At 43.7% G+C, this 24,982-nt stretch overlaps 1 protein-coding gene across 11 annotated transcripts in view; it reads right to left on the reverse strand.

Annotated features, from left to right (window-relative positions):
- The window catches only part of PAX2 (paired box 2), a 101,916-nt gene that overhangs the window by 15,252 nt on the left and 61,682 nt on the right, over window positions 1–24,982 (reverse strand). For 6 of the 11 annotated variants that reach the window (XM_038140491.1, XM_038140487.1, XM_038140490.1 and 3 more), the window contains 3 exons: window positions 15,432–15,607; window positions 13,517–13,643; window positions 2,181–2,390 (listed from right to left, as the gene is read on the reverse strand). In XM_038140491.1, coding sequence (XP_037996419.1) covers window positions 2,181–2,390; window positions 13,517–13,643; window positions 15,432–15,607 — 513 coding nt within the window. Of the gene's footprint in view, window positions 1–2,180; window positions 2,391–13,516; window positions 13,644–15,431; window positions 15,608–24,982 lie in introns of those variants that run through there. The other 5 variants (XM_038140493.1, XM_038140494.1, XM_038140492.1 and 2 more) reach the window with 3 other exon arrangements.

The raw sequence follows: 24,982 nt of genomic DNA on the forward strand, positions 1-24,982 counted from the left end.
AGGTGATTTACTCAAGAAAACAGAAATGCAAGTTCATTCTTTCTTCCAGAAGAGGTTCCCTATCAGTGGCTGAAGTTCCTAGCTTATGTCCTCTTAGACAACAGCTGAGCCATTTTCCTACCACTCCCCAATACTGATAAAAATAAATACATAATGTATCAGGAATTAATATTCTACACTCTTTTACTCTTTTATCACCATCATTCCTTTGGTGACTTGTAGCTCTATGTTAAACCATATGAATAACACCTAGCAGACGTAGTCATTTTTTTCTCACTTTGGTTTAAGGCAAGAAACCTTCATGCTTAAAATTCTTGTTATTTTAGTTTCATTTATTGACTAACCTGAGAAATAACAAGTGCTGAGTGAGAAAACAGTGTCACTGAAAAGTTAGAGATAACATTATCTAGCTGCAGGGAAAATTAATTCATTTTGACACTTTCATTCAGGTGGGATCACATATACACTCACTCTGCTACTTGATGTGTGCACATATGTCCCTGTGTTTTTATTTAGACATGAGCACACAGAGGTTGATGTTCTAAACTGAGCATGGAAAATTTGTTGGGAAGTGATCATTTGTCAGAATCCCAGTCTTGAAAAAGAAGATAATGAACAAGTACTGTATCAGTAACATCAGTAAGAGTCCCACAGAGAAACTCTTAAAATGCTGTTACATACAAAAAGACCCCTTCCATTACCTTCTCTCATTACAAACACGTAGACAGGATTAATAAATTCCTGTACTGCAGGGCTATGGCAAAGCTGGATCATAACATGCTTCCAACTGCATTAATTCTTCTTCCTGCAAGAACTTTCTGGGTGAGGAACAGCACCTGAATCACTGTGACATTGTTTGTGCTTTTGAACACTTTGACCCACATCTAATTCCCTATAAGAGTCTTAAGGCGTGTGCCTCTCAAGAAACACAGTGCTTGTAGGCTAGAAAATGGTTGTATATAACAGTATCCCCAGATATCTCTACTGTTGGAGTCAGTTCTTGGCTTACGAAGTGCCCAGAACTCAGAGGCTCTTACTGGCTGCAGTAGGGTAGGACAAGATGGTCTCGTGAACACAAACCTACTCTGCTATTACTTGCTGTTTTCCTACATGGAGGTTTAGAAATGGAAATCTCACATCACAAAACAACGGAAGGATATTAAGTCAAAAGAGAAAAATAATATAGGAACATGAAGAAAGCCGAAGTAAGATACATTTCTTGAGTGTTAGGAAGAAGATATGTTTCTTGAGTATTAGTGTGGTCTGCACTAAGACTTTTCTGTTCTAAAAAAGCCCAGATTACATCCTTTGAAAAATAGTCCGTGGTCACCCAAGATGATACCCACTATTTCACCCAAGTCACTCCTGAGATTCTGCAGCAATGTTGCTTCTGTCACCTTGCTCAGGAGTTTTCCTTAGTACCTACCAGAAACTTGACCTTCCTCCTCATCTTTCCTTCCTGCCTGCTGCTCATAAATGTTGCCATCTTCTGCAACCTATTTCTTCACTTCTGCTCTTCCCTTAAAGGCCACCTACCTCAGCTCTGCATTCCTTTGGCAGTAAAACATAGTGTTTCACACATTCTTCCTGCTCTTGACATTCAGACATGATGCTGGGTTTCTTAACTGCATGGTCTGCTGTGTGGAGGCACCAGGTCACATTGACACTCCCAAACCAGATGACTCAAATACTGCTCACAGCATAGTCCTCACCAACTGCCTGTGTCTATCTGACTGAGTAGCTGCAACCCATGTTGAACAACCCAGGCAGGCCTAGAGCTGGCTGGGATCTTCACGCCGCTGTCATCTACCTTAGGCTAGCACACTGTGTTCTGTGCCTGCAGTACTCAGGGACATTATGGCTATTGAGTCAACACAGGATTTTGCTTTATGCATGTTTCTATACTAAGTCCCAAAGCCAATCCAACTGGGACACCCAGTCACTTCTAGGTAGTTACAGCTTCCTTTCCCATTTTATTCTAAAAATGAAGGACAGGCATGAAAACTTTTTGATTCTTCATGGAGCTGAGAACATACACTGCAGATGCAGACTTGGAACATGGTTGCTCTGGTTCCCACTTGCACTCAAAGAGCTTGCAGCATTTACTTGCCTCCCCATCAGACGAAACTGAACCCCTTGCCTACAGCATCCCCGCTCAGTTTGTGGCCAAGGCCGGTTACCTGCTATCAGAGGCTGGCTGCTGGACTGCCCAAAGTGGGCACCATGATGAAGGAAGGCACTGTAGCAAGGCGTGGACGCATCGTCTGAAAGGGCCATGTGGAAGGGCTGAAGATCAGCCTGCCCAGAGCCGACCGGCGTGGTGGGGGTGAAAGGGGTGAGAGAGGCTCCATGAGGCTCTTGCTTTATACTGAGGGGAGAGGAGAGGTTTTCTGTGGTAGGGTAAGGGATGGACACAGACAGACAAAGGGAACAGGGGAAGGAAGAGGAGGGTGGGGAAGGGAGGAGAGGAAGAACAAAATGGGTAAATGAAAATGGAGTGGTTAAAATCTACAGGGAAATTAATTTTAAAACAAAAATAAAAATAAAAAGGCTAGGAGTAGATCAGAGGAGCCAGTGCTGAGACAACAGCAGTAAATGTGCCTGGGGGCTAGGCTCGGACTGCAGGAATGCCTCTGCAGAGCAGCAGGAGATGAGGGGAATGGAGTGCAGTGGCAGAGGGGAGGAATGGGAGGCAAGAAGAGAAGGAGGTGAGGGAGGGAACATGCAGGAGAGGGAGGACAGGAACAAGCATAGGATTGGGAAGAAGAATGCTCTGAAGCTTTTGTGCTCCCTTTCCTGCTGCTTTTTCTTGCTGGCCAAGGGCATATGAAGATGCTACACTTACACAGTTTGGCCCAGGGAATTGCACCACTTTTTCTCTTCAAACCCAAGGTAAACTTCCTCAGGAGAGTAGCCTTGCTATGAGCATCTATTAAACAGATTGCTGGGTGTAATGGCCAAAGCTTCTCTACCCAAATTTCATAAAAGCTTGACAAAAATGGTATAGCTGGAGTTTGAGGTTAAAATACAAATGGAACTGTGCAATTAATAGGTGGATAGACAGATAGATCAATCAATTGATCTTGGTCACAGTGGCACATTTTGGAGATTTAACCATAAAAAGAGTCAGGGCTGACTCTGTTCCCAGAGTGTAGTTTTGCCAGATAGATACCTTGACAGAGAGACATAATGGAGGAGAGGAAATATGGGGGACTTGTAACAGGTCTAATTTTCATTGTTGTTTGCATTGGGCCTCCATTTCTGATAGATTGAGCTTTGCCATTGTTCCTAACTTGGCTGCCAAGTAGGATGTTTGGGAATTGGAGAACTCTGTGACCTAAAGCATGGGTACTCCAGAATACCCATTGCTGTTGGGTCAGCAATAATAGAGTCCTATATTTGGACATCTGAAAGCAAAGTATGGATGATGTGATCAGATCCAATCCAAATTATCTAGCAAATCGTCCATCCTCAGATAAACAAATTCAAGCCAATAAATGAAAGCCATCTCTCTGCTGTGATGGCAACTATTGCCAATGGCCTATGAAATAAGTTAGTTCCGGTGGTTTTGATTTATACAGAGAAATAGAAATGTGACATATAATTAGGTCATAAATATGACTTCATTAATGTAGAACTGGCTTAATTAACTTTAGGCACCTTGTTGCGAGGCTGTAGTGCTCACCTAGACAATAAAGGGCTGGGCAATTTCTCTCTGTGAATGCTGTTTACCCTGAGATATTTGTTTCCTAAAGATTTGCTATCTGGCAAAAATGATAGTTTGCCATCTGTGTTCTACTCCAAGTTCCTTTAAATGGGTGGCCAGCAAAGGTCTCTAATCACCAAGACTTTTTGCAGCAAAGACATACGCTCATGTTTCAATTAATTGGGAAGGATCAGCCCTGGCCAAGAGGGATACACTTCCTCTTTACTAAGTTTACTAAGTGAAGTTACTGGTATGCTAAGTGAGGATCATAATTTCTTTTCCCTTTTTGCTATGAAGCTCTGTTTGGCAAGGACCTTTTGTGGAGGATATGGGGAATGGAACTTGGAGTATCTGGATTTTGTTTTACAGTTAATTAAAGTCCCCAGAATAGACAGCCCATCAGCACCCAGCTTCTGCCTTTTACAACTATACACTGTCCTACTGTCCCACTAGCGAGCCTTCATGTGCCAGAGCCAGTCTCTGTGGATCGAGAGCCCCCCAAGCTATTTTTCTCCTGCATCCTCTGTCCTCTGCAAGGCAAGGAATACAGATTTACTCTCAGACCAAACAGGCAGGGTCACCACCAGCATTCTGGGAGTGCTTGAAGCCTTTAGCCAAATAATGCTGATACAAGATAATTTGGATGAATAGACCTATCTGCAGGCAGAGGCTCAAAAGTTCCCTGGGCTTTCACAGGCTATGAGTGAAGGGATATTTTTCAAGGAAATCATTTGACAGTGATATGTAAATAAACTGGGGACACTTTGGTCCTGGGCATTTTCCATACTCTTATTTCAACACTCTTTATTATACAAGAGACAGCAGGTATGGGGAGCTGCTGAGAAGGAAAGGGCAGAGATTAAGGTGGACATGGAAGCGTGGGTGGGCAGAAGCAAGAGGTGCTATGGGCAGGGGTTAATCCTGTTTGCACAGCCCCCAGGCACGTTGGGTTTCCTAGTCCCTCCTCTGCTTTATTTCTCTTTTAAAGCATGGAATTTTCAGCTATAATCCTTCCTAAACCGCAGCATTTTTCAGGCGCTCTGTGTAAGTGAAACCATAATCTCTGGTAAAACAGACCGCTTAAGCTGCTGTAGCATTAGGCCAATCTGATCCAGCCCCTGGATTTCCGCTCTGCCCAGCCACCACAGAGAGGATTTCAGCCTGAAAGACTGTGTAAAGCCCTTGCAATGGGAACAACTGTGCTAGGCCTTGCCTTGCAAAGCTGGGAAGGGTTAAGGGACCAGGAGCTATTTGTCCCAATGTTGTGAGGCTGTTAAAACCCCTGTCAGACTCACAGCGGAGATGAGCCCAGCCCTCTCTTGAACACATCAAGGCTTATGAAGAAAAATTCCTCGCACCTTCCAGAGCCAGCGCCACTTACTCAGTGTGTGGGGGGATAAAGAAGTCAACAGTAACATGGCAAAGAGACTTGAACACAATAATACTAAACACTCTTCTCTCTAATAGTGGAAAGGAGGCGAGGATAAGGTCAGACAGCAAATGATTGCACAACCAAAACTCAGACTTATATATGTCTATTTATCTGTCTATCTTTCCCTCTACACTTGGCAACTGCACAGACATAATTTATATCCCATGTATCTTTACTGATGGATGGCATTTACCATTTTTTACTCCTTTGTTGTCCAACTCTCCTCTGACTAAAAGCACCTGAATTCTGTCTCTAGTATAACTCCTGCCACTGCTATGCTGGAATAATTGCCCCAGCAGTGAATTATAGCTCCAAAGCATGTCACTGTATATGAAATCAATTGATTGATCTATCTCTCCACCTGTGAATGGCACAGTCTCATTTTTCATTTTAACCACCTCAAACTTCAGCTGCATCTTTTACGTTTTCAATTTTGATTTTCTCCATTCTCTAATTCTTTCATATTTGTGATGGAGAACTTGCCTCTGTCTATCCCAAGTCCCACTACTGCCAGCAAGCTGTCGAGCAGTGCAATTTTGGCTTGTCTATGTTTTGTTGGGAGTGTTTCTTAGTAAGGCTCCTTCAGCGAATCCCAAGGTGTATCTTTCTCCTAAGGCTGGAATACCAACCTGAAATCAAATGGGAAGGGAGTGGAGTGGAATGAGTTTGCAACCCTTTTCCAAAGCAGCAGAAATCTATTCCTGCCCCAATCTCCTTTATTTTTCTAAAAGGCAAACAGTGTCCTTGTTTATAGGTGGCAAAAAAAAAATCACCCCCGTCATGGTGGGGGAAACTTGAAAGTCATCAGGGTGGGGACATAGCTGGAAATATAGTGGAGAACAACATTTTGTGAATCACCTACTCCTCTCTTTCTGACTGTATTTTCTGAGTTATGGTTGTTTTTCTTCCATTCTAACCCTCTCCTCTGTTATTTTGGCGGAGAGCAAGAACGAGTGATCTCTAGCCTAAATTCCTACTGTGAATGAAGGGATTTTGGCCAGACAGAGTGAGAGGAAGATTCACAGCTTTGGGTTCCTATGGAGACTCATATCAGCTTTTATCATGGCCTCTCCTGCTGAAGGGAAGTGGGGTGGGGGTTGATTGCATGACTACATAAGCTGCTTGTTTTTCATTGCTGGTTTCCTGGAGGATAAGCCATCTGTATGCAGTGCTCCTTTTCTTTATAGTACACAAAGAATACCAAGATGGCACCTCCATGCATGAGGGATGGCTCTCACACACCCACTCAACCCTGCTTATCATCTTGACAATGTTTCCTGTTCTTTGTCTTTTCCTGAGGTATCTATCAAATATTTGTAGGATCCCAGTGCCCCGCCCTTTACAACAATGCTTACAGCATTGCTTAGGGATCACTCTTTTATCTGTGAGGAGCTGAGCCCAGAGAAGAATACTCAAGTTCGTGTAGGAACCCTGTGCCAAAGCTGAATCTTATCTCAGGTGTTTTGAATTCTATCCTTGCATCACCTCTGAAACATCTTTTTCTGTATTTGTGTTCCCTATTCCTCAGAAAAGTTTCATTGTGGTAAACAGAATGGGACTGGGTCCTCAGAACTCATGGACTGGTGAGTTTACACTATAGGCAGTGGAGTTACATCACTTTCTGCCTTGTGGTGATCTTGCCTCCAATTCCAAAAGCCATATAAAAGACCAGACAGGACTCACACAGCATATTGTTTGCTTTTGCTTACTGTCATATCAGAATAACCACTTTCCTATTCTCAGTTTCCCAGGTTTTCTGTTGCGAGAGCATTTTTCAAGTTGCACATAAAATAAATACTAGCCAGGTTTTTTTCTCTTTGATCATAACAGACCTTTGCTAGAAGAACATACAGGTGTGCTAAGATTAATCTGCTTCTCATTATACCTTTCTTGTCTTCCTGCTGACTGGAGAGGGTGCCTGGGGTGTTCAGGTTTTTTTTCTGTTTGTGCACACATTCACCCATGTTCTTAACAACCTTGGGCTGCTTTCCCCTAAGAGTCAATGCTGTTGTGACATCACATCCCACATCAAATTTTGTACTGTATTTTCTGTATTTTTTTAATTAAACTGAATGTTATAAATCTAGATTTTAAGTCTGGTCTGATCTGATCAACTGCTGCTTTCCGAGTAAACTGACCTGCTAACTCTGTATAATACTTTGAAGAGAAAATTTTATACACTTCATATAGACTAAAACATGGAGCTTCCAGTAGACCGTAGACCTGTGATCTGGACTTACTCTTTGAAGCTACTTGAATACTAATTAATCACTTGGGAATTCTACTTGAGTCTATTTCATGGGGCTCTCAGTACATTTATTTAAAGGTGGAGCTGAAGAGGGAAGATATGCTTTGAAGTCCTGGGTGGAGGGGAGAAGGATATGCATGCAACTTGTGCACTTGACAAACAGAGAAGTTCAGTGGAGTTTATATTGTCCTCTTTCTTGAGTCCCAGCCCATTGGATCTGGCAAGTTCTGCCTGTCTTAAAATGAAGCATGCGCTTATTCCTTGTTGTTTTGCACCTTGAGTGTTGCCTCCTAAACAAAATGCTTTTGAAATATATACTGGGCAATACAAAACTTGTTAGCTTTTCATGCAGTCCTCATTATAGGTAACTCCAAGGTTTCATCAAAATGGTATTTTACAGATCATAAGATAGGGTAGCTCTTCCTTGGTAAACCCACAGCAGTGGTAAACTTAAAAAGATGGGACAAAGATTATTCTAAGCTCTCAATTTCTCTGAAAGACTGCAGTGGGCAATTTTGGTTGTACAAAAAGTGGGCCGGATTAAATGCAATACAGTTGACGGACACCAAAAGTTATTAATGTCTACTCAACTCAGGTATAAAGCACAGTCTCTGCTACACTGGACATATGTATACATCATAAGAATTTTTATCAAAATTGTACTCACTGGATCTTTCATTTAACCTCAGAAGAAAATGCAAAACTTGAATTGCTGGAAAGACAATATAATACAATTATTTTCTCTAAAAAAGTCCCCTTTTGTCCAGCAGCATAGAGTGTGGCAGCCTGCAATGCTGCCTCTTGCTGAAGAAAATTGGACTGGGAATGCCAATTCACTGCTATTGTCATTATATGACATTATTTTCACTCACTGCTATTGTCCACTTAAATACTAATTTAAGGAAAGCAAAGATATTATTACTTTTAGGCCCATCCATTTCTGTGTTCTTCAGTTGAATATGCCTTTAAAGCCCACCAGCTGCTTTCTTCATCATCATAAAGTTACTGTCAGTGAAAATTCCACTAAATGCATATAAATAGTTTATGTGACTCCTTCCCCGTCACCCCCATTCCTGTCTGTTTCAGGGATCATTCATCTGACCATCTATCACTCTCAGCCATTTGGTCCCAGAGAAGAATAGTAACACCTTTTGCTTTTACAAATTCCTTGACTAGATAAGAAGATGCTATCTCTTCTTAAAGAAGGGAAACGGTTGATTAAGCTTGGAGGTCCTGTGGACTTCTGCTTTTGCCAGTTCCTCATCTTCAATATGAGAGGCTTGCTCACAGAAAATACTGCCTTCATTTTAGTGAGGCAGGGTAGTAACAACCTTGTAGCAGATGCATGAATGGTTATCATATTCCACTTCCAGGGCATTGGAGCACCCGGAGCTGTGCCCGAGAGGCTGTTTGAGTGCTGCTGACTGCAGCCGTGCTGCTGGGCTGCTGAGCGGCGTCAGCGTCTGGGATCTGCCATCACCAAAGCCAACTTGGGCCCCCCAGCAGTTTGCTAAACAGGTTTTTTTAAGTCAGATGAGTCAAGCCCTGACCAGGGCCATTGCTTGCTGGTTTCAGAGGCTAAAGTAGACTGGAGTAAGATGGGAATTTTTCACCAGTACAAACAAGGAAAAGGGGAAGGAAATATTTCCCCTCTCACTGTAGCATTATAAGTACAACTGAATGTAATGGTCAGTTTTAGTCATGATTTACAACAGCAAGCTGTATCAACTTCTTTTACATTTCCACTGTGAGGCTGTTTTCTACAAGCTTAAATTTTATGGGAGGTAAAAATATTTTGACAAATACAAAGTTCACCCTAAACATAGTTATTTCAGTTTTTGCTAAGTAGATGGACTGCATCATGTGCACATTTATTTAAGCAATTATGTTGTTTAATATAATTTGTCTTCACATATTATTGCATGGCAAAACAGTGAACGATGAGTCCATATTATTATTTTATTAGATTATTAACTTTTTGCTTGTTATCTGTGTCAAGTTATATTTGGATGGAAATTAGGATTAAATTAAAAACAGTATTTGTAATTATTCATGCTAATTAAATAAAATGACCATAAGCTCCCTGACTTCCTAAATATATTAGAACAGAAAAATCAAGCTTTTCTAAGCAGGTCTTGCATTAAAAAATTCTTTATTAACTGGAGGAAAGGATAGCTATACGGAGGAATTTGGATTGGTTTAAGAATCCTATTTTAAAAATAATAGATTTCATCCTTTCATACCAGCTCTAATTCACTTAATTTGAGGAAAACAAATGTTCCTGCTTTTTCAAATCTGAGTTTGTTTCTTCATTTTAAATGATCAAGTTATCGAACTGAACAAAATTCTCTTTGGTTCACTTGCTAATCTGAAATGAAGGAAATAGCATCTTTTCACCTTGCAGGAGGCTAAAGTTCTCAAAGGATTGTTTAGCATTTCAGAAAATCTTTCAAAGTGTCTAGCCAGTGATTTCCCCATGATTAGCATCACAGCTTTCCTGAAAATCAGATCCTATTGGAATAGTACTTTATGTCTTTCTATAGCAAGTATCCTTTTTTGTCAGTAATTCCAACTTTTTTTTGCATACATTAATGTATTAACTAAAAAAAAGAAACTGAAAAAACCCTGATTGTATGCCAGAGAGGGGAGGTCTGGAGGAAAGTAAAATCCATAAACTTTTTTGTCTCTCTGAATCTTCACAAGGCAGTTGAAAATTTCTGCATTGTCTGTTCCATATGAAGGACAGCAGGGTAGGTTTCCTAGCCTAGTGCCCAGCAAGTCACTAAGAGACAACTCATTCATGGACATTCCTTGAACATACTTAACAGGGAGAGATAAAGATGACCTGTTTGCTCCATAGTTTAAAAAATGGTTTTGTTTACTTGCTTTCAGAGATTTGAGTAATAAATGAGCCATCCAAGATGTGTAAGTAGTATAACTGTCTGAAAGGGAGTGTTGATATTGGCAGTACTAGGCAAGGCTGGGCTGTACATAGCTGTGGTGCTAAGCTGTGTCTTTGAATAGGTGCCCAGGGCTTTGGGGAAGGCCTTCTGGCCCATTGAAGAGGTGGCTGCCTGTTTTGCAGCAGTCCCAGCTCTTCAGTTCCAAGAAGCTCCCAGACAGATAAAGGGACTTCAGCAACACCATTCCTTAACTATCTCACTACATTTCATGATCTTAGGTAGCTAGAGATTGTTGAGAGTTTGATGGTTTTTGGAGGGGTGTAGTCTCAGAATAGTGTGAGCTGAAAGAGCTTGCTGAGGACAATTAGTCATCAGCCAGAGAGAAGGACTTTCTGTGAAGTCTGCAGAAAGGAAGACTTTCTGAAGACCGTATGATCCTGGTATCATACAGCCATGGTTTGGAAAGACCTAGTGATACGTTTTTCTGTCTGGGAAGACTAAGCTGGGGAGACTTGCCTGTAGACTGAAGCTCTAATTCTCACATTGCGAAGTGACTCCACACAGAATTTGTACCCTGATTGGGTAGGTTTGTTTCACATTTGTGTCAGGTATCACCTGAATTCACAGACTGCCCTGGACATTTTGTGAGGCATTTCAAGGATGATAGCATAGCAGCAAAAAAGGCACCCAGCAATTCAAAACTCACTATTACTCCAATATCCCTTCCTGGGAGCAGGAGCTGGGTGATACCAAAGAAATGTGCATGCCTCTTCCTTAATTTCCTGGCAGGGGTAGATCAGGAGGCAGGACTGAGTTCCTCACATCTCTGGTCCTTCCTGAAAACATTGCCCAGCCCCATAGCAAACATATAATGAATCATTCATCTTTAATAGATTATGCAAATTGAGAACATCAGATCAATGAAGATCAATACCTGCAACCATTTAATTGCCAGCAAAAACATTTTAAGAATGAGCATTATCTGAAGTCCTTTCTTGGGTAATGGCACCATTAATCCAAACATTGGATCCTGGCCTAAGTGTACAGGAAAAATTCTCTGCCCCTCTTCCCTGGATGCCTTTCAGGTTGTTGAGGGGCTTTTTCTTCCCCTTTTCACTTCCAGTTTCTGAGTTTCTCCATCATTACCACCAGTGAACAGCTCCCAGTGCTAATAGTTCTGCTTTTGTTACTCTGCACTGATTGAAATGTCGCATACAGATTGAGATGTTAGTGCTAAGTTGCCACCTGGGAATGTCAAGCTGGGTCTGAAATGAACTTTTCTCACTCTTGGATCCAGATGGATCAGATGGGGATGTTCTCAAGCTGAGCTGGGAGTGTGGCAGGGAACAGAGTAGGGGTAACACAGGGTGGGAGGGACATGAAGAAAATTTTTTTCCTCAGCCTATAGTTTCTTCTATGAGACCAAATCTGTCTCATGCTGTGCCCTTGTGAGAGTCATGTCCAAGGCTTGTTTATTGTTCCAGCCTTCAGGAAGCCTCCTCTCACACTGACAAGCTAGAATGCACCATCTTCACTGAGGCAAAAGGACTAAAAAGAAATATTTCCATGGCCTCTTTAAACTTCAACTCTGATCGTAGACATTCTGCATTTAGCTGTGGGGATTTGCCTTGCTCTCCTACTGGCTTTGCCCCTCAAAGACAAGAAGATATTTTCTGTAAGAGAAGTGGATCTGCTAAATAGTAGATGAATGACAGCTGAGTTTTGCAAATACAAAGAAAGGTGGAACACTTTTGCCACAGCTAAGCCATTTTTTTCTGGTTGGCTAAGAAACTGCATGGCTACAAAGAATCTGAATCAAGCCTGATAGCTGTTAAAGCCTTGAAAAAGGTCTGGGATGTAATACTTTCTGAATAATATAGTTCATCTCCCATGTTCTCCATGAGATTTTGCAGACACACTGGATGTCTTCTGTGTTTGAATTAACTGTTACTAATCCTGCCTGGTCCCAAAGTTCTTGGTAGCCGAAAGTTGCATGCAACAATATGTCTTTGCTCAATGTTTGCTGAACAAGCAATGACTGTCTGCCTCAGCCATGAGCTGCCCTGACATCAGGGGTTGTTATTGGTTGGGACTTCTGCAAGAAAAAATTGAGATACTGAGATACATACTCCAATGCTCTTGATTCTGTGCTATCAGAGGACAACTTTCTGGTCAAGGGACAAGAAGCTTCTTCCCTTGCTAACAGGACCTAGACCTCTTTGTCATGAGTTGTTTCTCAACTTCTGCCACGAGGTTTCTAGAGGGGCTACAAAAGTTGTCAAGAAAGGGGAATATACCAAACGGGGCAAGTCACTTGAGCCTTGCAGCCACTTTAGCTACCCAGGAGAAGATGTGCAAGTCTGGTAGCTGTGTGAGCGGCCACCAATGGCAACCAAGGCCTTGGGAAGAAGGGCTGTGACACCAGAATATTTCCTTACAGCTCTAGACACATGCAGGACAGGCTGCCTACACCAGGATCAGGACAGTGTGGGAGTGACCCGTGGCCCCAGGCCGACCTGTGCCACTCAGGTTCTGCACATGCTACCAGCAAAAAGGAAGTTTCAGTGAAGTATGTGCTACAGGGGTTGCCTCCTATTTCTCTGCATCCCAATTTGTCTGCTTTCATGCTTGCTCACAGTTTCTACTCTCCCAGACACACCTGAGTTTAATGTGCCCACATGTGAGGAAAGGCTGTGAGCAAATTTTTTTCCAGCTTTCCTAAGAGACTCATGGACTTAAGGAGGAGGGAGTTCAGCAGTTGCAGTTCAGCAGATCTCAGTTTTTAATTTGCAAATGGCCCTTCCAAATGCCAGGGCTGAATAAAATTTAAACTATTATTTCTCCAAAAGAAAACCAAGTGGAGATCATGGGTAAGCCATGACCCCATTATTCTCAGATACAAAGGAAAAAAATCACAGTGCATATTTGGACATATTTTTTTCTCCACCAACATCCCAAGCTTAAGCCCCAGCTGGGCACGCAAGTTTGTGATTCACATCTGGGTTTGCCTATCTTTGAGTCACACCTGGACACATCTAAGTGTCTCCGAAACTGCCAACACTCTGAATTTCAAACTTCTATTGAACCCTTATGTTCTCCACAGTCTTTCTGTCTCTTTCCTTGTTTGCCACAGAGGGGTATCTTGCATTAGCAGAAAAAGCAGAAGCTAATGGTGATGAGGGAAATAAACAAAAAGCTTGGTTCTGCTGTTTGGTCAGGCGGCTTACCGGTCACCACAGGGTACGTCTGGGGTCCTGACACATTTGTCCCCAGGTCTGGGTTAGCAGAGGTGGATAGACTTGATTTGACTTCATCGAGACCAGGGGTCAGAGCTGGGAGGGAGTACTCATTACCCTGGGGAAGAGAGGAGAAAGACAGCTTGCTATTGATGTGATGGGAGAAAGGGAAGGGTGTACAGATGGGGGGGAGGAAGAGGAGAGATGCAAACCCTTGGACAGATGGAAGAGGAGGAGGAGGAGGAAATGGAGAAGTTAAAGTGACAAGAAGGTTGAGGGGGACGAGGAGGGGTATCCTAGGATGAGCTATCCCACCTGCCTGCTTGATGCTGTGAAGGGGAAGAGAGGAGAGGGATCTGGCCTGTTATCTATGGTGTGGCTGAGCCCTCATTTGATGCTGTGGGGATGGGGATGAGCCCACGGGAAAAGAAAGGGGAAATCCACATCCCCTCCCCTTGGCTGAGTGGAGATGGGAGGTGTTTGCCCTGGTGACAAGGACAGCTGGGGCATAGGACTATAATGACATGACTAGGACAGGCAGGCTGTAGGAAGCAGCCAGTGTTGGTGCACTGTCGCCAGGGTCTCTGCCTGGGTCGCCTGTCTCCCCTCCACTGTTAGCTCTGTCCTAGCTTTTTAAAAACAAAGAAGCCTCATCCCCTGCCTCTGTCACTCTGTGCATTGGGGTATGAAATTGGGGAGGGGGGAGCCACATGGCTAACAGAAGGGTGGGAGGGGGAGAGCCATTGAATCTGAAAGGGTGTCCTGTCCGAAAGGCTCTGGTAATTGCCTTTTTATTGTGGCAGCCTCCAGACCAGACGCGGGAGCTGGAGAAACCAGGAAGGCTACAAAACAGCAGGAAAAGTTGCTCTGATTAATATTACGTTAAATTAAAACTGATTTTCTGCTCTTTCTCCTCTGTTTTTTTCCATGCACTTCCCCAGCCCCCTCCCCATATCTTCCCCTCCTCCAGCAGGTTCCACGCATGCTGCCCCCTCCCCGCCCCTGTCCCTGCTTGGCTAGGACTGCCTAGTCATTTCCAATTCCTTCTTGTATTGATCTTCCTGTAGAAATCAGTTTTGTAATTAGCTGCAAATTAGGCCTTCTACTGGGGGTGAGCCTGCCCCCTGATTTATCACCAGAGTAATTCGCTGTGATCGGAGAGAAATTAAAATGAACTCAATTAGGCTTTGGATTTGCTTTATGGGCCCTGCTCAGAGTTTCAGGGGGAAAAATGACTGTGCTGGTGCTTAATAGTCTAATGAAAGTAAATAAAGGTTATTCATTGTAATAAACCCAGGGACTCTGGGATGAAGGGAGTCCACAGCCAACCTCTCCTTCTCTTCCTTTGTTGGTTTATGGCTTGGGGCGGTTTAAAAAGACTTTTGATTTTCATTTTATTAAGACAAACAGCTTTTGGGATAAAAGGCTGGGAGAGTGGGGGAGTAAAGAAAAGGTGGGCAGAGCTGCAGAAGTGTGGAAAACTATGTTGGAGATAGGAGTCGAGTCTCAGCTTTGGGCCATGAAGGAAAACGATCCATTAAAACCCAGCCCTGTGTCTCGCTGGTCACCGGCGTGATCTCAGGGTGCAGGAGTTTCTATGCAGTGCTGTCTGCCAGTGAACATGGATGGGGGGTAGGCATGTTCATGGCAAGGTACAGACAGGTCTGTGTGCAGAGGGAAAAGTGGTCATGGGGACGTAGGGAGATCACAGTGTGCACGTATATGGCAAGTTTACCAGAGGAGATAAATAAAGCCTGTGTATAAGCACAGTGATACAGTTACAAATAGACAGGGCTGTAAAAGATATGTGCAATAACAGGTCAGTGTCAGAACAAGGGACCGAGATGGGGAGAGGGATTTTGGTGAGCAGTGCCTGTGGGTTCCCATTACCAGGCCAGGCCCTCACCTGCTCAGATTTGATGTGCTCTGATGTTTGAAAGACGTCAGGGTAAGAAGGACGCTCAAAAACTCGATCTAAAGCTTCCAGCTGCTGCTGGGTGAAAGTGTCGCCACGAAGGTGCTTCCGCAAACTGTCCACGCTGCTCTGGGAATCTCCATTGGGAACTGAGCCCTCGGATACATCTGCAGGGCACAGACAGAGAAAACAGGGAGTTAGCACCACCCTGGCTTGGATTGGCAATGGATGCAGGACAAGGACAGAGCGGGAAAGAGGGAGGCTCTGTGCCTCCACCCACTGTGCCACTCCTGAGGGAAGAGGAGGCTGAAAGGGTCCAAGAGGAGCCCCCTCCTCTCTGATGGAGTGACCAGGCTGCTCCAGTGGGTTCTGTGGGATTCTCCTGCCCTGGATGAGTGAGGCTGTGGAGAATGGCGCTTAGCTCAGAGATGAGTTTCGGTTCCGCTGATTTTCAGTGTTAAAAATTGCCAAATCTCCACTGCCGAGCATAAAATGGGAGCAAAACACAGCGATTAGCATCGCTAGAAGACCACTGGAGAGGCAGTTCACAGAGAAACAAGAGTGCTGAGGATGGGCTGTAGTGGAGAGGACTGAGGGAACCTGCAATGGGAAAAAGGCTCTCTTAGAGTTTGGAGGGGAGCCAGTCTCTGTTGTAGCTCCCCAGTTCTATGAGCAGCTATCACTGTTTTAATTTCATCTGATCGTATCCTAGATGAGCCTTTCATTCCCCTTAGATAACAGGGAAATCTGGTTTCTGACTCCATGTTTCACCAGAGACAAATCTCTCCCTGTGGGGCAGCTGTCCCATCCAACATATGTTGGTTTCTGTCCCATTCACCTATGTGTAGCTTGTGATTTATCATGACCCATATCTCTGTTATAAAATTCCCTCCAAAATGAGATGAATCTTTGTCTCTGCCAGTCTCCCTTCTTATCCAAAATGAATTATTGTATTACAAAATCTAGGTGGGAATTACAAAATTCCCACCTGCTCAGTGGGATTCAGCCTTCCTTGTATTACTTTGTTCTTACTAGGAATACAGCTGCCTTCTGGTAGAAGCTTCCCTGGAAGTGCATCTCTGTCCCTACAACAGCCCTCTGACACAGTCCAATCTCACAGCAGTGCCTCCTGCCATGCTCCAGGGTGTCTCTCTTTCTGTTGCACCATCCCACGTCTCTTACAGCCCACACATCCCTTCTGCTAAGTCTATTATAAATGCCCTGCCTCATCCAAAGTGATTTTTTTCCTGTGATAAACCATCTGATCACCTATGTGGGTTTGGGTTTGGTTTGGTTTCTTTCCTCTCTTATCCCCCAACTCAAATGAGGTGCATTTTTCTCTGTTATAACCCCTTTTTATCTAGAGTAAGTCTCCTGCTATTAGCATCTGTCATATCCAAGGTGAGTCTGTCTGTTATAACCTCCTGTCCCAGCTGAAGTGAATCTTCCTCTGTCATAATCCCTCATCTCATCTGAGGCAAGTCTTCTCATTATAATCTCCTCCAACTGTGCTGAGTATCTTTCTGCTGTCACATCTCTGCCTAACTTTGGTGTGCCTGCTAATAATGCCCTCCTTCATCCATGCTGATATACCTCCATACTCTCCATGCTGAATCCTTACCTACAGTGCTTCATCAGACACAAGTCTGACTGCCTTATCACCCTGACTAACCTAAGATCAGGTTCTCCCTCTTGTTCTGTAATTATCTTCCTGGTTTTTCACTAATACGCCTCACACTTAAGCCTTTCTTGGTGGCCTCCAGTCTGTGAATCTCAGAAATCTGCTGTCTGTCAGGAAATTGGTCCAGGGTTCTGTATAGACCTTTTCCTTCCTCCATGCAACCATGAGGTGCTCATGGACACATGATGCTCCCAGGAGCCTGGAGTGACATTCACTGTGCAGCATCCAGAACAATACCACTCTGCTGCTTCCTCTTTTAGCTCATGGATAGTGCCAAGATGGTATTTTCCTGGCACAGTTAATGCCCAGCTGGTGGCCCAGAGTTATGACTGAGCTTGCTGCCTTCTGGCTATGAGATATATCCGTTTATAGGTGATTATACGATATGATATAATCAATAGTACATTATATACAGTAGCGTACTACAGTACCACTCACAAGACCATAGAAAATATTACATATTGATTTGTCCCTGCCAGCAGCCTTCCCTCAAGCAGCCTCTTCTCTCTTTCTTTTCCACCCCAAGCCAGAGCAGGGCTGTTTACTGGCACTGATCCCTGGAGTTTTCTCCTCTCCCCAGGCTTATTTGCCCAAGAGAAAGTTATCCATTTCCTGAAATCTGTAGTTCATGACAGATTTGACTAAGAAAACAAAGCAAGGATCAGGCTTGGAGGACTGCACGCTGTGTGGGTCAGTACAGTTTTCATGTTTTATATGACACTGGGCTGTTTCTGCAGGTGCTGGCTTTCAGGAGGACTAGAACTCTTCCCTGCAGAAAGCTAGCAAAGAACTCCTGGGTCCAGACTCAGAAAAAAAAAAGTTTCTGTATCAGCCTCAACCTGTCTGCAGCCTGTGAAGCTGTTTGTCTTTGAGGATTTTTTGACGAGTCAGTCAGTGTGTATGACTGTACACAGCATGACACTAATACACGTGGGTATTTTTGCAGTAGATAATTATTCTGTTATTTAGATTCTGCATCACGGTACATACCTGACCAGCCATTTGTCTGTGGCTGCTGGTTTTGGCTATACCTGATTTTCAAGGATGGCAGCCTTAAACTCCACATCGTGTTTGGTGTGAGGGACTGATGCACAGTAAAACTTTCACTGATTATCATTAAACTAGCTTTTACCCTTAGTGAGTTGCCCTGAGTGGTTACACAGATTTGTGCGCACATGCACAGGTATTTGCAATTCTGTCTGCCTTCAGAGCCCTGTGCACATGTGTCTCCTGCGTGTGCACAGGCCATGCCTTTGTGTGAAGAAGCTGAAATCACAGCTTTCCTGAGTCGCTGTAAGAGTCTCTTTTCCTTCATTTATTCAGGGGCCCTTCAGATCTTGACAAATCTGTCACTCTAAATTTGCGGGAGATTATGGTGCTCTCTGCCTAGCACGGAGAGAGGTGATATATGATATCTGCTGCCCCTATTGATTGCCTGATCTGGTGGCAGAGGGCTGGCGAAATGAACTTGAAATGAACATCATGCCTCAACTCATTGTGCGTATAATACACTACTTAATCCCACATTTTTGAGCCGCTATGGAATTCAATTGATCAATCATGTCCCTCTGATAGTACTGTTTTAGGGGTTATTGCTGCTCTGCTCACTGACCTTTCTATTTATTTATTTATTTATGTCAGAGTGTGTGCGTGTGCATGTGTACACATAAGCGTGTATGTGTATTTGGGAAATCCAGGACCAGCTGATGAGAGAGCATCTGTACAGTCTATGGGAAATGACAGAGAAAGATGAAGGAAACAGAAGGGTAAAGAATGGGGTTAAATAAGAAATAAGAATGATCAAAGCAAGCAAATGGATAGAGAGGGGTACAAAAGTTGTAAGGAGAAAGTCAATACTTTAGTTTAGGTTGAAATTCCTGGAGGGGAGAGGGAGGAAGGAGGGGGATGGGCCACTCTGCCCTAGCCCATGCTTTAAAATCTGCAAAAGCAAGGAAACTTTTGACAGAGGTCTGTAGGGTACTTCAAGGCTGATCTTGTCTAAACAGCTTGCAATAGGATTTGGCTTAGTAATAGTAGAATGCACGAATCCCAAACTTCACAGAGCAATTATATTAATTGTGCATATATATTTTACTTTGAAGCAGAGAAGGTTTCACAGAGGTGATCCTGAAAGACAGATTTGTATGCCTTGTGTTGCTAAAGATGAGACATTCACAGTCACAGATCATTTTATTTTCTTCAAAACCAAATGATTGTAAGTCCCCTGTGTTGTCTTCTGACATCAAAACCTATGGAGGATATGTTTTCATTTTTCCCTGAAACTGCAAGGGCCAGACACTTATATCTGGTTTTAGATCAAAGTTGCAATTCTCATCTAAGGGTATGACTCTGTAAGATGGACTATCAGGAGAAGCGTCAAATAGTGTAATACACAAAGTATGAGAGCTGACAGCCATGTGGTTATGAGCAAAGGTGGCAGAAAAGACCAGAGAGGACTTTGGAGAAGAGACGGAGTCCCTCAGAGCGCTGTGGGTGCTAGTGAAGAAAGGGCTTATTCAGAGGAAAGTACTCAATAGAAAGCAGCATCATCACCTTTCCCGTTCCCTTTTAGTAGAAGGAAAACCTCTCTTTTAAATCGTAAGAATCTTAACAAACAGCTTGAGAGGCAAACCATGGCCTCAATCACTGTGTCCCTCACAAAGGCACACATTGCTGTCAGTGTGATCAGGCATTGCACATGTGACAGGAAATATCTCTCCTCTGAGGGACAGCCAAGGGAGTACACACAGTGAATGTTCAGAGTAAACCCTCAACACAAGACACAGAAATGCTCCATGGGTGTCACAGAACTATTCTGACAGATAAGAAGGAAATGCTGTGCCAAAGAACAACAGAACAACCTTGACTACATCTGACACAGGGAATATGCCCATTAAATAATTCCAAAACAAAGAGACATACTCAGGTGTGGAAGCCACAAAGACACCAAAATGTACAAGTAGCACAAAGTAGCATAATTCATTACTTCCCTGGCTGCAAGTGACAGACAGAACTCTTGCACAGGGTGGGACAGGACCATCTCAACAAATAACTCAGAAGTATTGCTGACATAGGGAGATCTCTGTGGCACAGAAACATCTAGGAAGGTCATGAGAAGCTGTGCAGCTACCATACAAACATGGAGATACTGCTCTCTTTTAGGGAAGGGGCTGTTACCATCCCTATGATATGTCTGCCTGCAGTGCTGTGGGGCCTTGATCTCAGCTCTTGCAGCTCTACCAATAAAAATCACAATCATAACAAAAGCGAATGTGACTGGCATGAGAACTGCCAGCCAGGTGACACAGCAGAACCCATCTAATTGTCAAAGGCTCCGAGGGAAGCACAATTGTCTGATGCAGTGGTGCTGAGCTAGCTGCTGCAATGCTGTCCCTCTGCACCAGCAAGGAGACCCTGTCCTCTCTTGCAGCCTGCCGGCACCATCCCTGCCAGGGTGCTCAACTCAGAACAGCCCTCTCTCACCCCCTGAGCATTTGTGGATACATGTGCTGCCCCTTCCCAAATCACACTTTTGTGTTAAGACTGCTCTTTCCCTTTTTCCGATTTCTCTTCTCTTTTTTCCCCCTCTGATGTGTTCCCGTGTCCCCATGCAGCCTGGGCCTGTCAGGCAGCTTTCCTGTCCATCCCGGGGGGCCTTTCCCCACACTGCCAGTTGTTGCAGTTTCAAACTCAATTGTTCTCCTCGGTACTGAGGCAAATGGAGTCATTAATTACCTTCTATCGGCTGGGCCGAGTTCAGAACGCGATCGATAGCCGGTGCTTGTCATTCACGGCAGCCAGCCCTGTGCAGGCCCTCGCGCTGCGTTCAGCGCAACACGAGGGACCCCGGCACTAGCAGGGCTGGCCTTCAACCCTGGTGTCAAACTCCCACTGGGAATAGCAGACCTCCCGCATCTGTGTCTGAACTGACCCCCAACCAAGAGAGAGACCAAGGATAAGGACCTTGTCCTGAGGTATGGGTCACACATTTTCAGATGGCCAGGATTGTCTGGTACTGATGTCCTGATCCACACAAGCTCAGCTAGTCTAGCTTTCACAATAGTTTTTAGAGATACTGTTTGCATCCTCAATAATTATTAAACTAATACTGTATTCCCCCAGGTAAGGATAAGCGCAAGGACTGGCAGCCCTAATCTGGTGATCTTTTTGCCTTTCTTGCCCTACTAGTTAGAGGTTTGGTAAAGGAAGGCTGTAATTTTGGATTACATTTCCTTTCAGGAGAATTTTTGTGGTCTTTTAGACAGTGTGAAAGAAGGTATCATCTCTAGATGGGTCAGTTCTGTGTTTTAGCATGTAGTAGTGTTGCAAGAATTCTGAGTGCTTTGATCGTGATAACTGATGGAGAGAAAGATGAACCTCAAATTCAGATGGGAAGGATCCTAAGTGAGTGCAGAATAGAGATGATGGAGCATGGAAGGGACTGGCAAGGTTCAGGAATGCATAGAGGAGGAATGTTATCAGGGATCTACACTGCAAGGGTGAAAGATGATACAGTACAAGTTCAGATTATGTACAGTATCCTGCAGAAATAGGGATAGTGGGACATAAATACTGGAGGATTATCACCTCAAGGAAGACCATCAGCCTTCATGAACTGCACAGTTGTTCAGATTCCTGTGTCCATTTGCCTCAAGGGAATCCAAAAACCTGAATTTCAGTATGCTAATTGATAGTACTGAGCTGGTCCGTGTGTCTCTGTAGTTTAAGTGTGTCGGCAAGACATAGACTGTGTGTATTTCTTTCTTACATGCTCAAGCTTAAAGCAGAAAGGCTCAGAAACAAGGGATTTTACGTTTTGAAATGAGGGTATATCTCACATGAGGAATTGGTGAGTAAGGAAGGCTGCTCATGCATGGAAGTGAGTGTGCCTGACTGAGGAAGAGTGAGATGTGTGCTGGTGCCTGACAGCAGTGCTTTTTAAACAGGGGTTGTGTATTACTGAGTACCCCAGATGGGGCAGGGACGGACAGTGCAGCTTGAATACAGGGCTTACATGAGCAAAAATGGCAGTGCCCAATGAGAATGTAAATGTAATGAATTGTGTGTGCAAATGTGTAATGAAGTGTGTGCTCAGATCTGCCTTGGATTATCATGGGAGCATGCAAAATTCATTTAAGGAAGTGAGTGTGTATATGCATATGAAAATCATATGTATTTACTACTGTATCTAAGTGTATGATTGCAAATTTGGACAAGAGCATCTGAGAAACTAAGTCTGTGTTGGATAGTAAAAATCAGCACATCCAGCCTTACTGAAAATGCCAGCAAGAGTCTTTCCAGGTGTTAGGATGCAAGCAGCTGTCTCAGATGTGTATACAACATGTACTACAGCATGTGTGGGTGTGCAGGTAAGGGGTTTCAGCCTAGGTAGTGGTTTCCTAGGTCCAGTATCTCTTACTAGTGCTAATAGGTTTGACTGTTAGACAAACAGAAATGCAGCTGCCTCTAGGATCCAGTACACTGGCTTTGTTTACGTTGACAGAGTAGCAATTGGCACTCTCACACAGTGAGCCAGATCTTCTGGTCAGTGTAAATCTGTCTCTTGCATTCAGTGGTTATACTGATTTACACATCCTAAAAGTTATCAGAAGGGTTATCCTGATTTATGCTGTTGTGGTGTCCACAACATTGCCTTTAGTGCAGTGTCCTCGGGTACAGCCACAGCTGCAGGGAAGCAGGGCTCCAGAAGCTATTCTTTCCCTCTGCCAGAGAAGGTGATGCTCTTAGCATCATTGGCATGACTTAACTCTCTTCTCTCATCTTCCTAAGCATGTTTGTTGGGGAGCTACTCCTTGGCAGGATCCCCCTTGGTGAGCATAAAAAAAAGATTAAAAAAAGGGTGGCTTTTGTTACCTCCAAAGGACAGAAGCAACACAAAAAATTACATCGCATGCAGCTCTAACTATGCTTGTTTAGAGAAACTGCTTGCATTTATGAAGTCTTTGGTGCGGAAAGCAGGGTTGCAAATGACTGCATCAGAGCGACAGTAAAGGCCATTAATTTCCTGTTATGTTTTCCTGTGTTGGGGGCTTTATTAATTTAATTTTACACTGTCGAACAACAGCGAGCGCTGACACCGCCACACTTGGAGGGTTTTTTTTTTTTCCTCAAGCAGTGCTTTGCCTGACATGGAAATCAACTGCTATCAGGACTGCTAGACACAAAGCAGGGAGCCCAGAACTGGACTGTCACCATCCAGTTCCACCTCCCAGTTTGTGGGAATCCCTGAGATTCCAGCAGAGAGCACTGAGAGAACACCGGCACATAGACTCAGCAGATCTGGGTCAGACCATGGACAGTCTAGAAAATATGAATTCCTCTTTAGACTGCTTGGTTCCATTGGCTTGGTCCCCCACTAATATGCCTCCTTTCCTTCTGTTTCCCTTGCTCTAGACTTTCCCTTCCTTTCATTCCACCTATTTCCCCTCATGTACACTTTTACCTTAACCTCATCAGTCAAAGGAGTCTGTACCTGCCCCTGAGCCAGATACTTGAGAATCATGTTATTGGAAGCTCTTCTGAGTCAGCACTAAACCAGTATTCAAGCAGAGTGTTTTGAGAGCTGCCATTTTTGTCATGCCATAAAACAAAGGCTCCAATCACTCAGAGTCATTAAAATTCCCATGGCATTTTTTGCAAGAGTGCAGACATTAACCTGGCTGTCCTGAACAAAATCCAGCCTGAGTGATTACCCACAGCATATCTTAATTCTCCTGTGGTTTCATTTGGACATGGCACAGCAAAATTTCACAGTTGATGCTCTGTATTGTTCAACATCTGCCATGGTCCACCTGAGAGTCAGCCACATTTCAGTAGAAAATGAGATCTTAAGAATGGGAAGGTTAATAAACAGCATATGATACAGGATGGATAATTGTGAAATGCCATGCAATAAAAGAGCTACAGGCTTGTAATAGGCGGCAATCTGCTTGAAGTATCACCATGCAAAAATTTTTTTTTAATCCTCATTCCTATAATAACTGTAAACCATTAGTAGAATAATTTGTCATCTTTCTGCATGAGGTCACATGAAGGCCATTATAGGTTCATGAAGGAACCTGTACTGATGTGACCTCTATAAAATGTGTATTGCAGATATGTTCCAAATTGTAAGAGGTAGTCTCCAAACAAGAGAGGGCCCAGCCATGGGCAGCACTCAGTTTCACAAACAAGTGAGATCTCTGCAGGGAAGAGCCATAAGTATCTTTGAGGATTAGCTAGTGGAGTATTATTAGCGTTTGCTGGGATTTAATAAAGTTGTCCCAAACTCTAGAAGAGTTCTGATCTACTTGGAAAGTCAATCCTTCTGTTCAAGGCCTACCTCTTCTCAGACTAGATGCCGAAAGCCAAAGCAAAAGAGCACCAGCTACTTTGGGAAACCAAGCATGGAAGTATACCTGTCCTTTATAACAGCCTTTTCTAGAGCATTTAAGAGAGGACTAGAAGGCACTCAAGGTTTGATGGACATTTCATAACAACAGTCACCTCATTAAGGTTTATCAGATGTTTACAGATCTGTTCCAATGCAGATGCCTAGCTTAAAAACAGAATAGCTCCTCTGACCAAAAAAAAGGCAGGGCCAAAGAGAGAAAAAATCCTGACCTGATGTACATCCAAAAGGAAACTGTGAGACCCATGACCTGGCTCCTGTTCTGACACTGTACTCATGTGTTTTCCTGTAGCTGTTGACCTCTGTGGGAAGAGGCCTTTGTACATTGAACCTGTTGGGATGTAAGCAGCAGGATGCTTGGATGAATGGAGGAAAAGTGAAAGGAAAATGTGGATATAGGCATTATTTTTAGGCCCCTTAACAAAACTCTGACATTTTAAAGGGCCTTAA

Source organism: Motacilla alba, chromosome 6 (assembly GCF_015832195.1).
Source record: "Motacilla alba alba isolate MOTALB_02 chromosome 6, Motacilla_alba_V1.0_pri, whole genome shotgun sequence".
Lineage (NCBI taxonomy): Eukaryota > Metazoa > Chordata > Aves > Passeriformes > Motacillidae > Motacilla > Motacilla alba.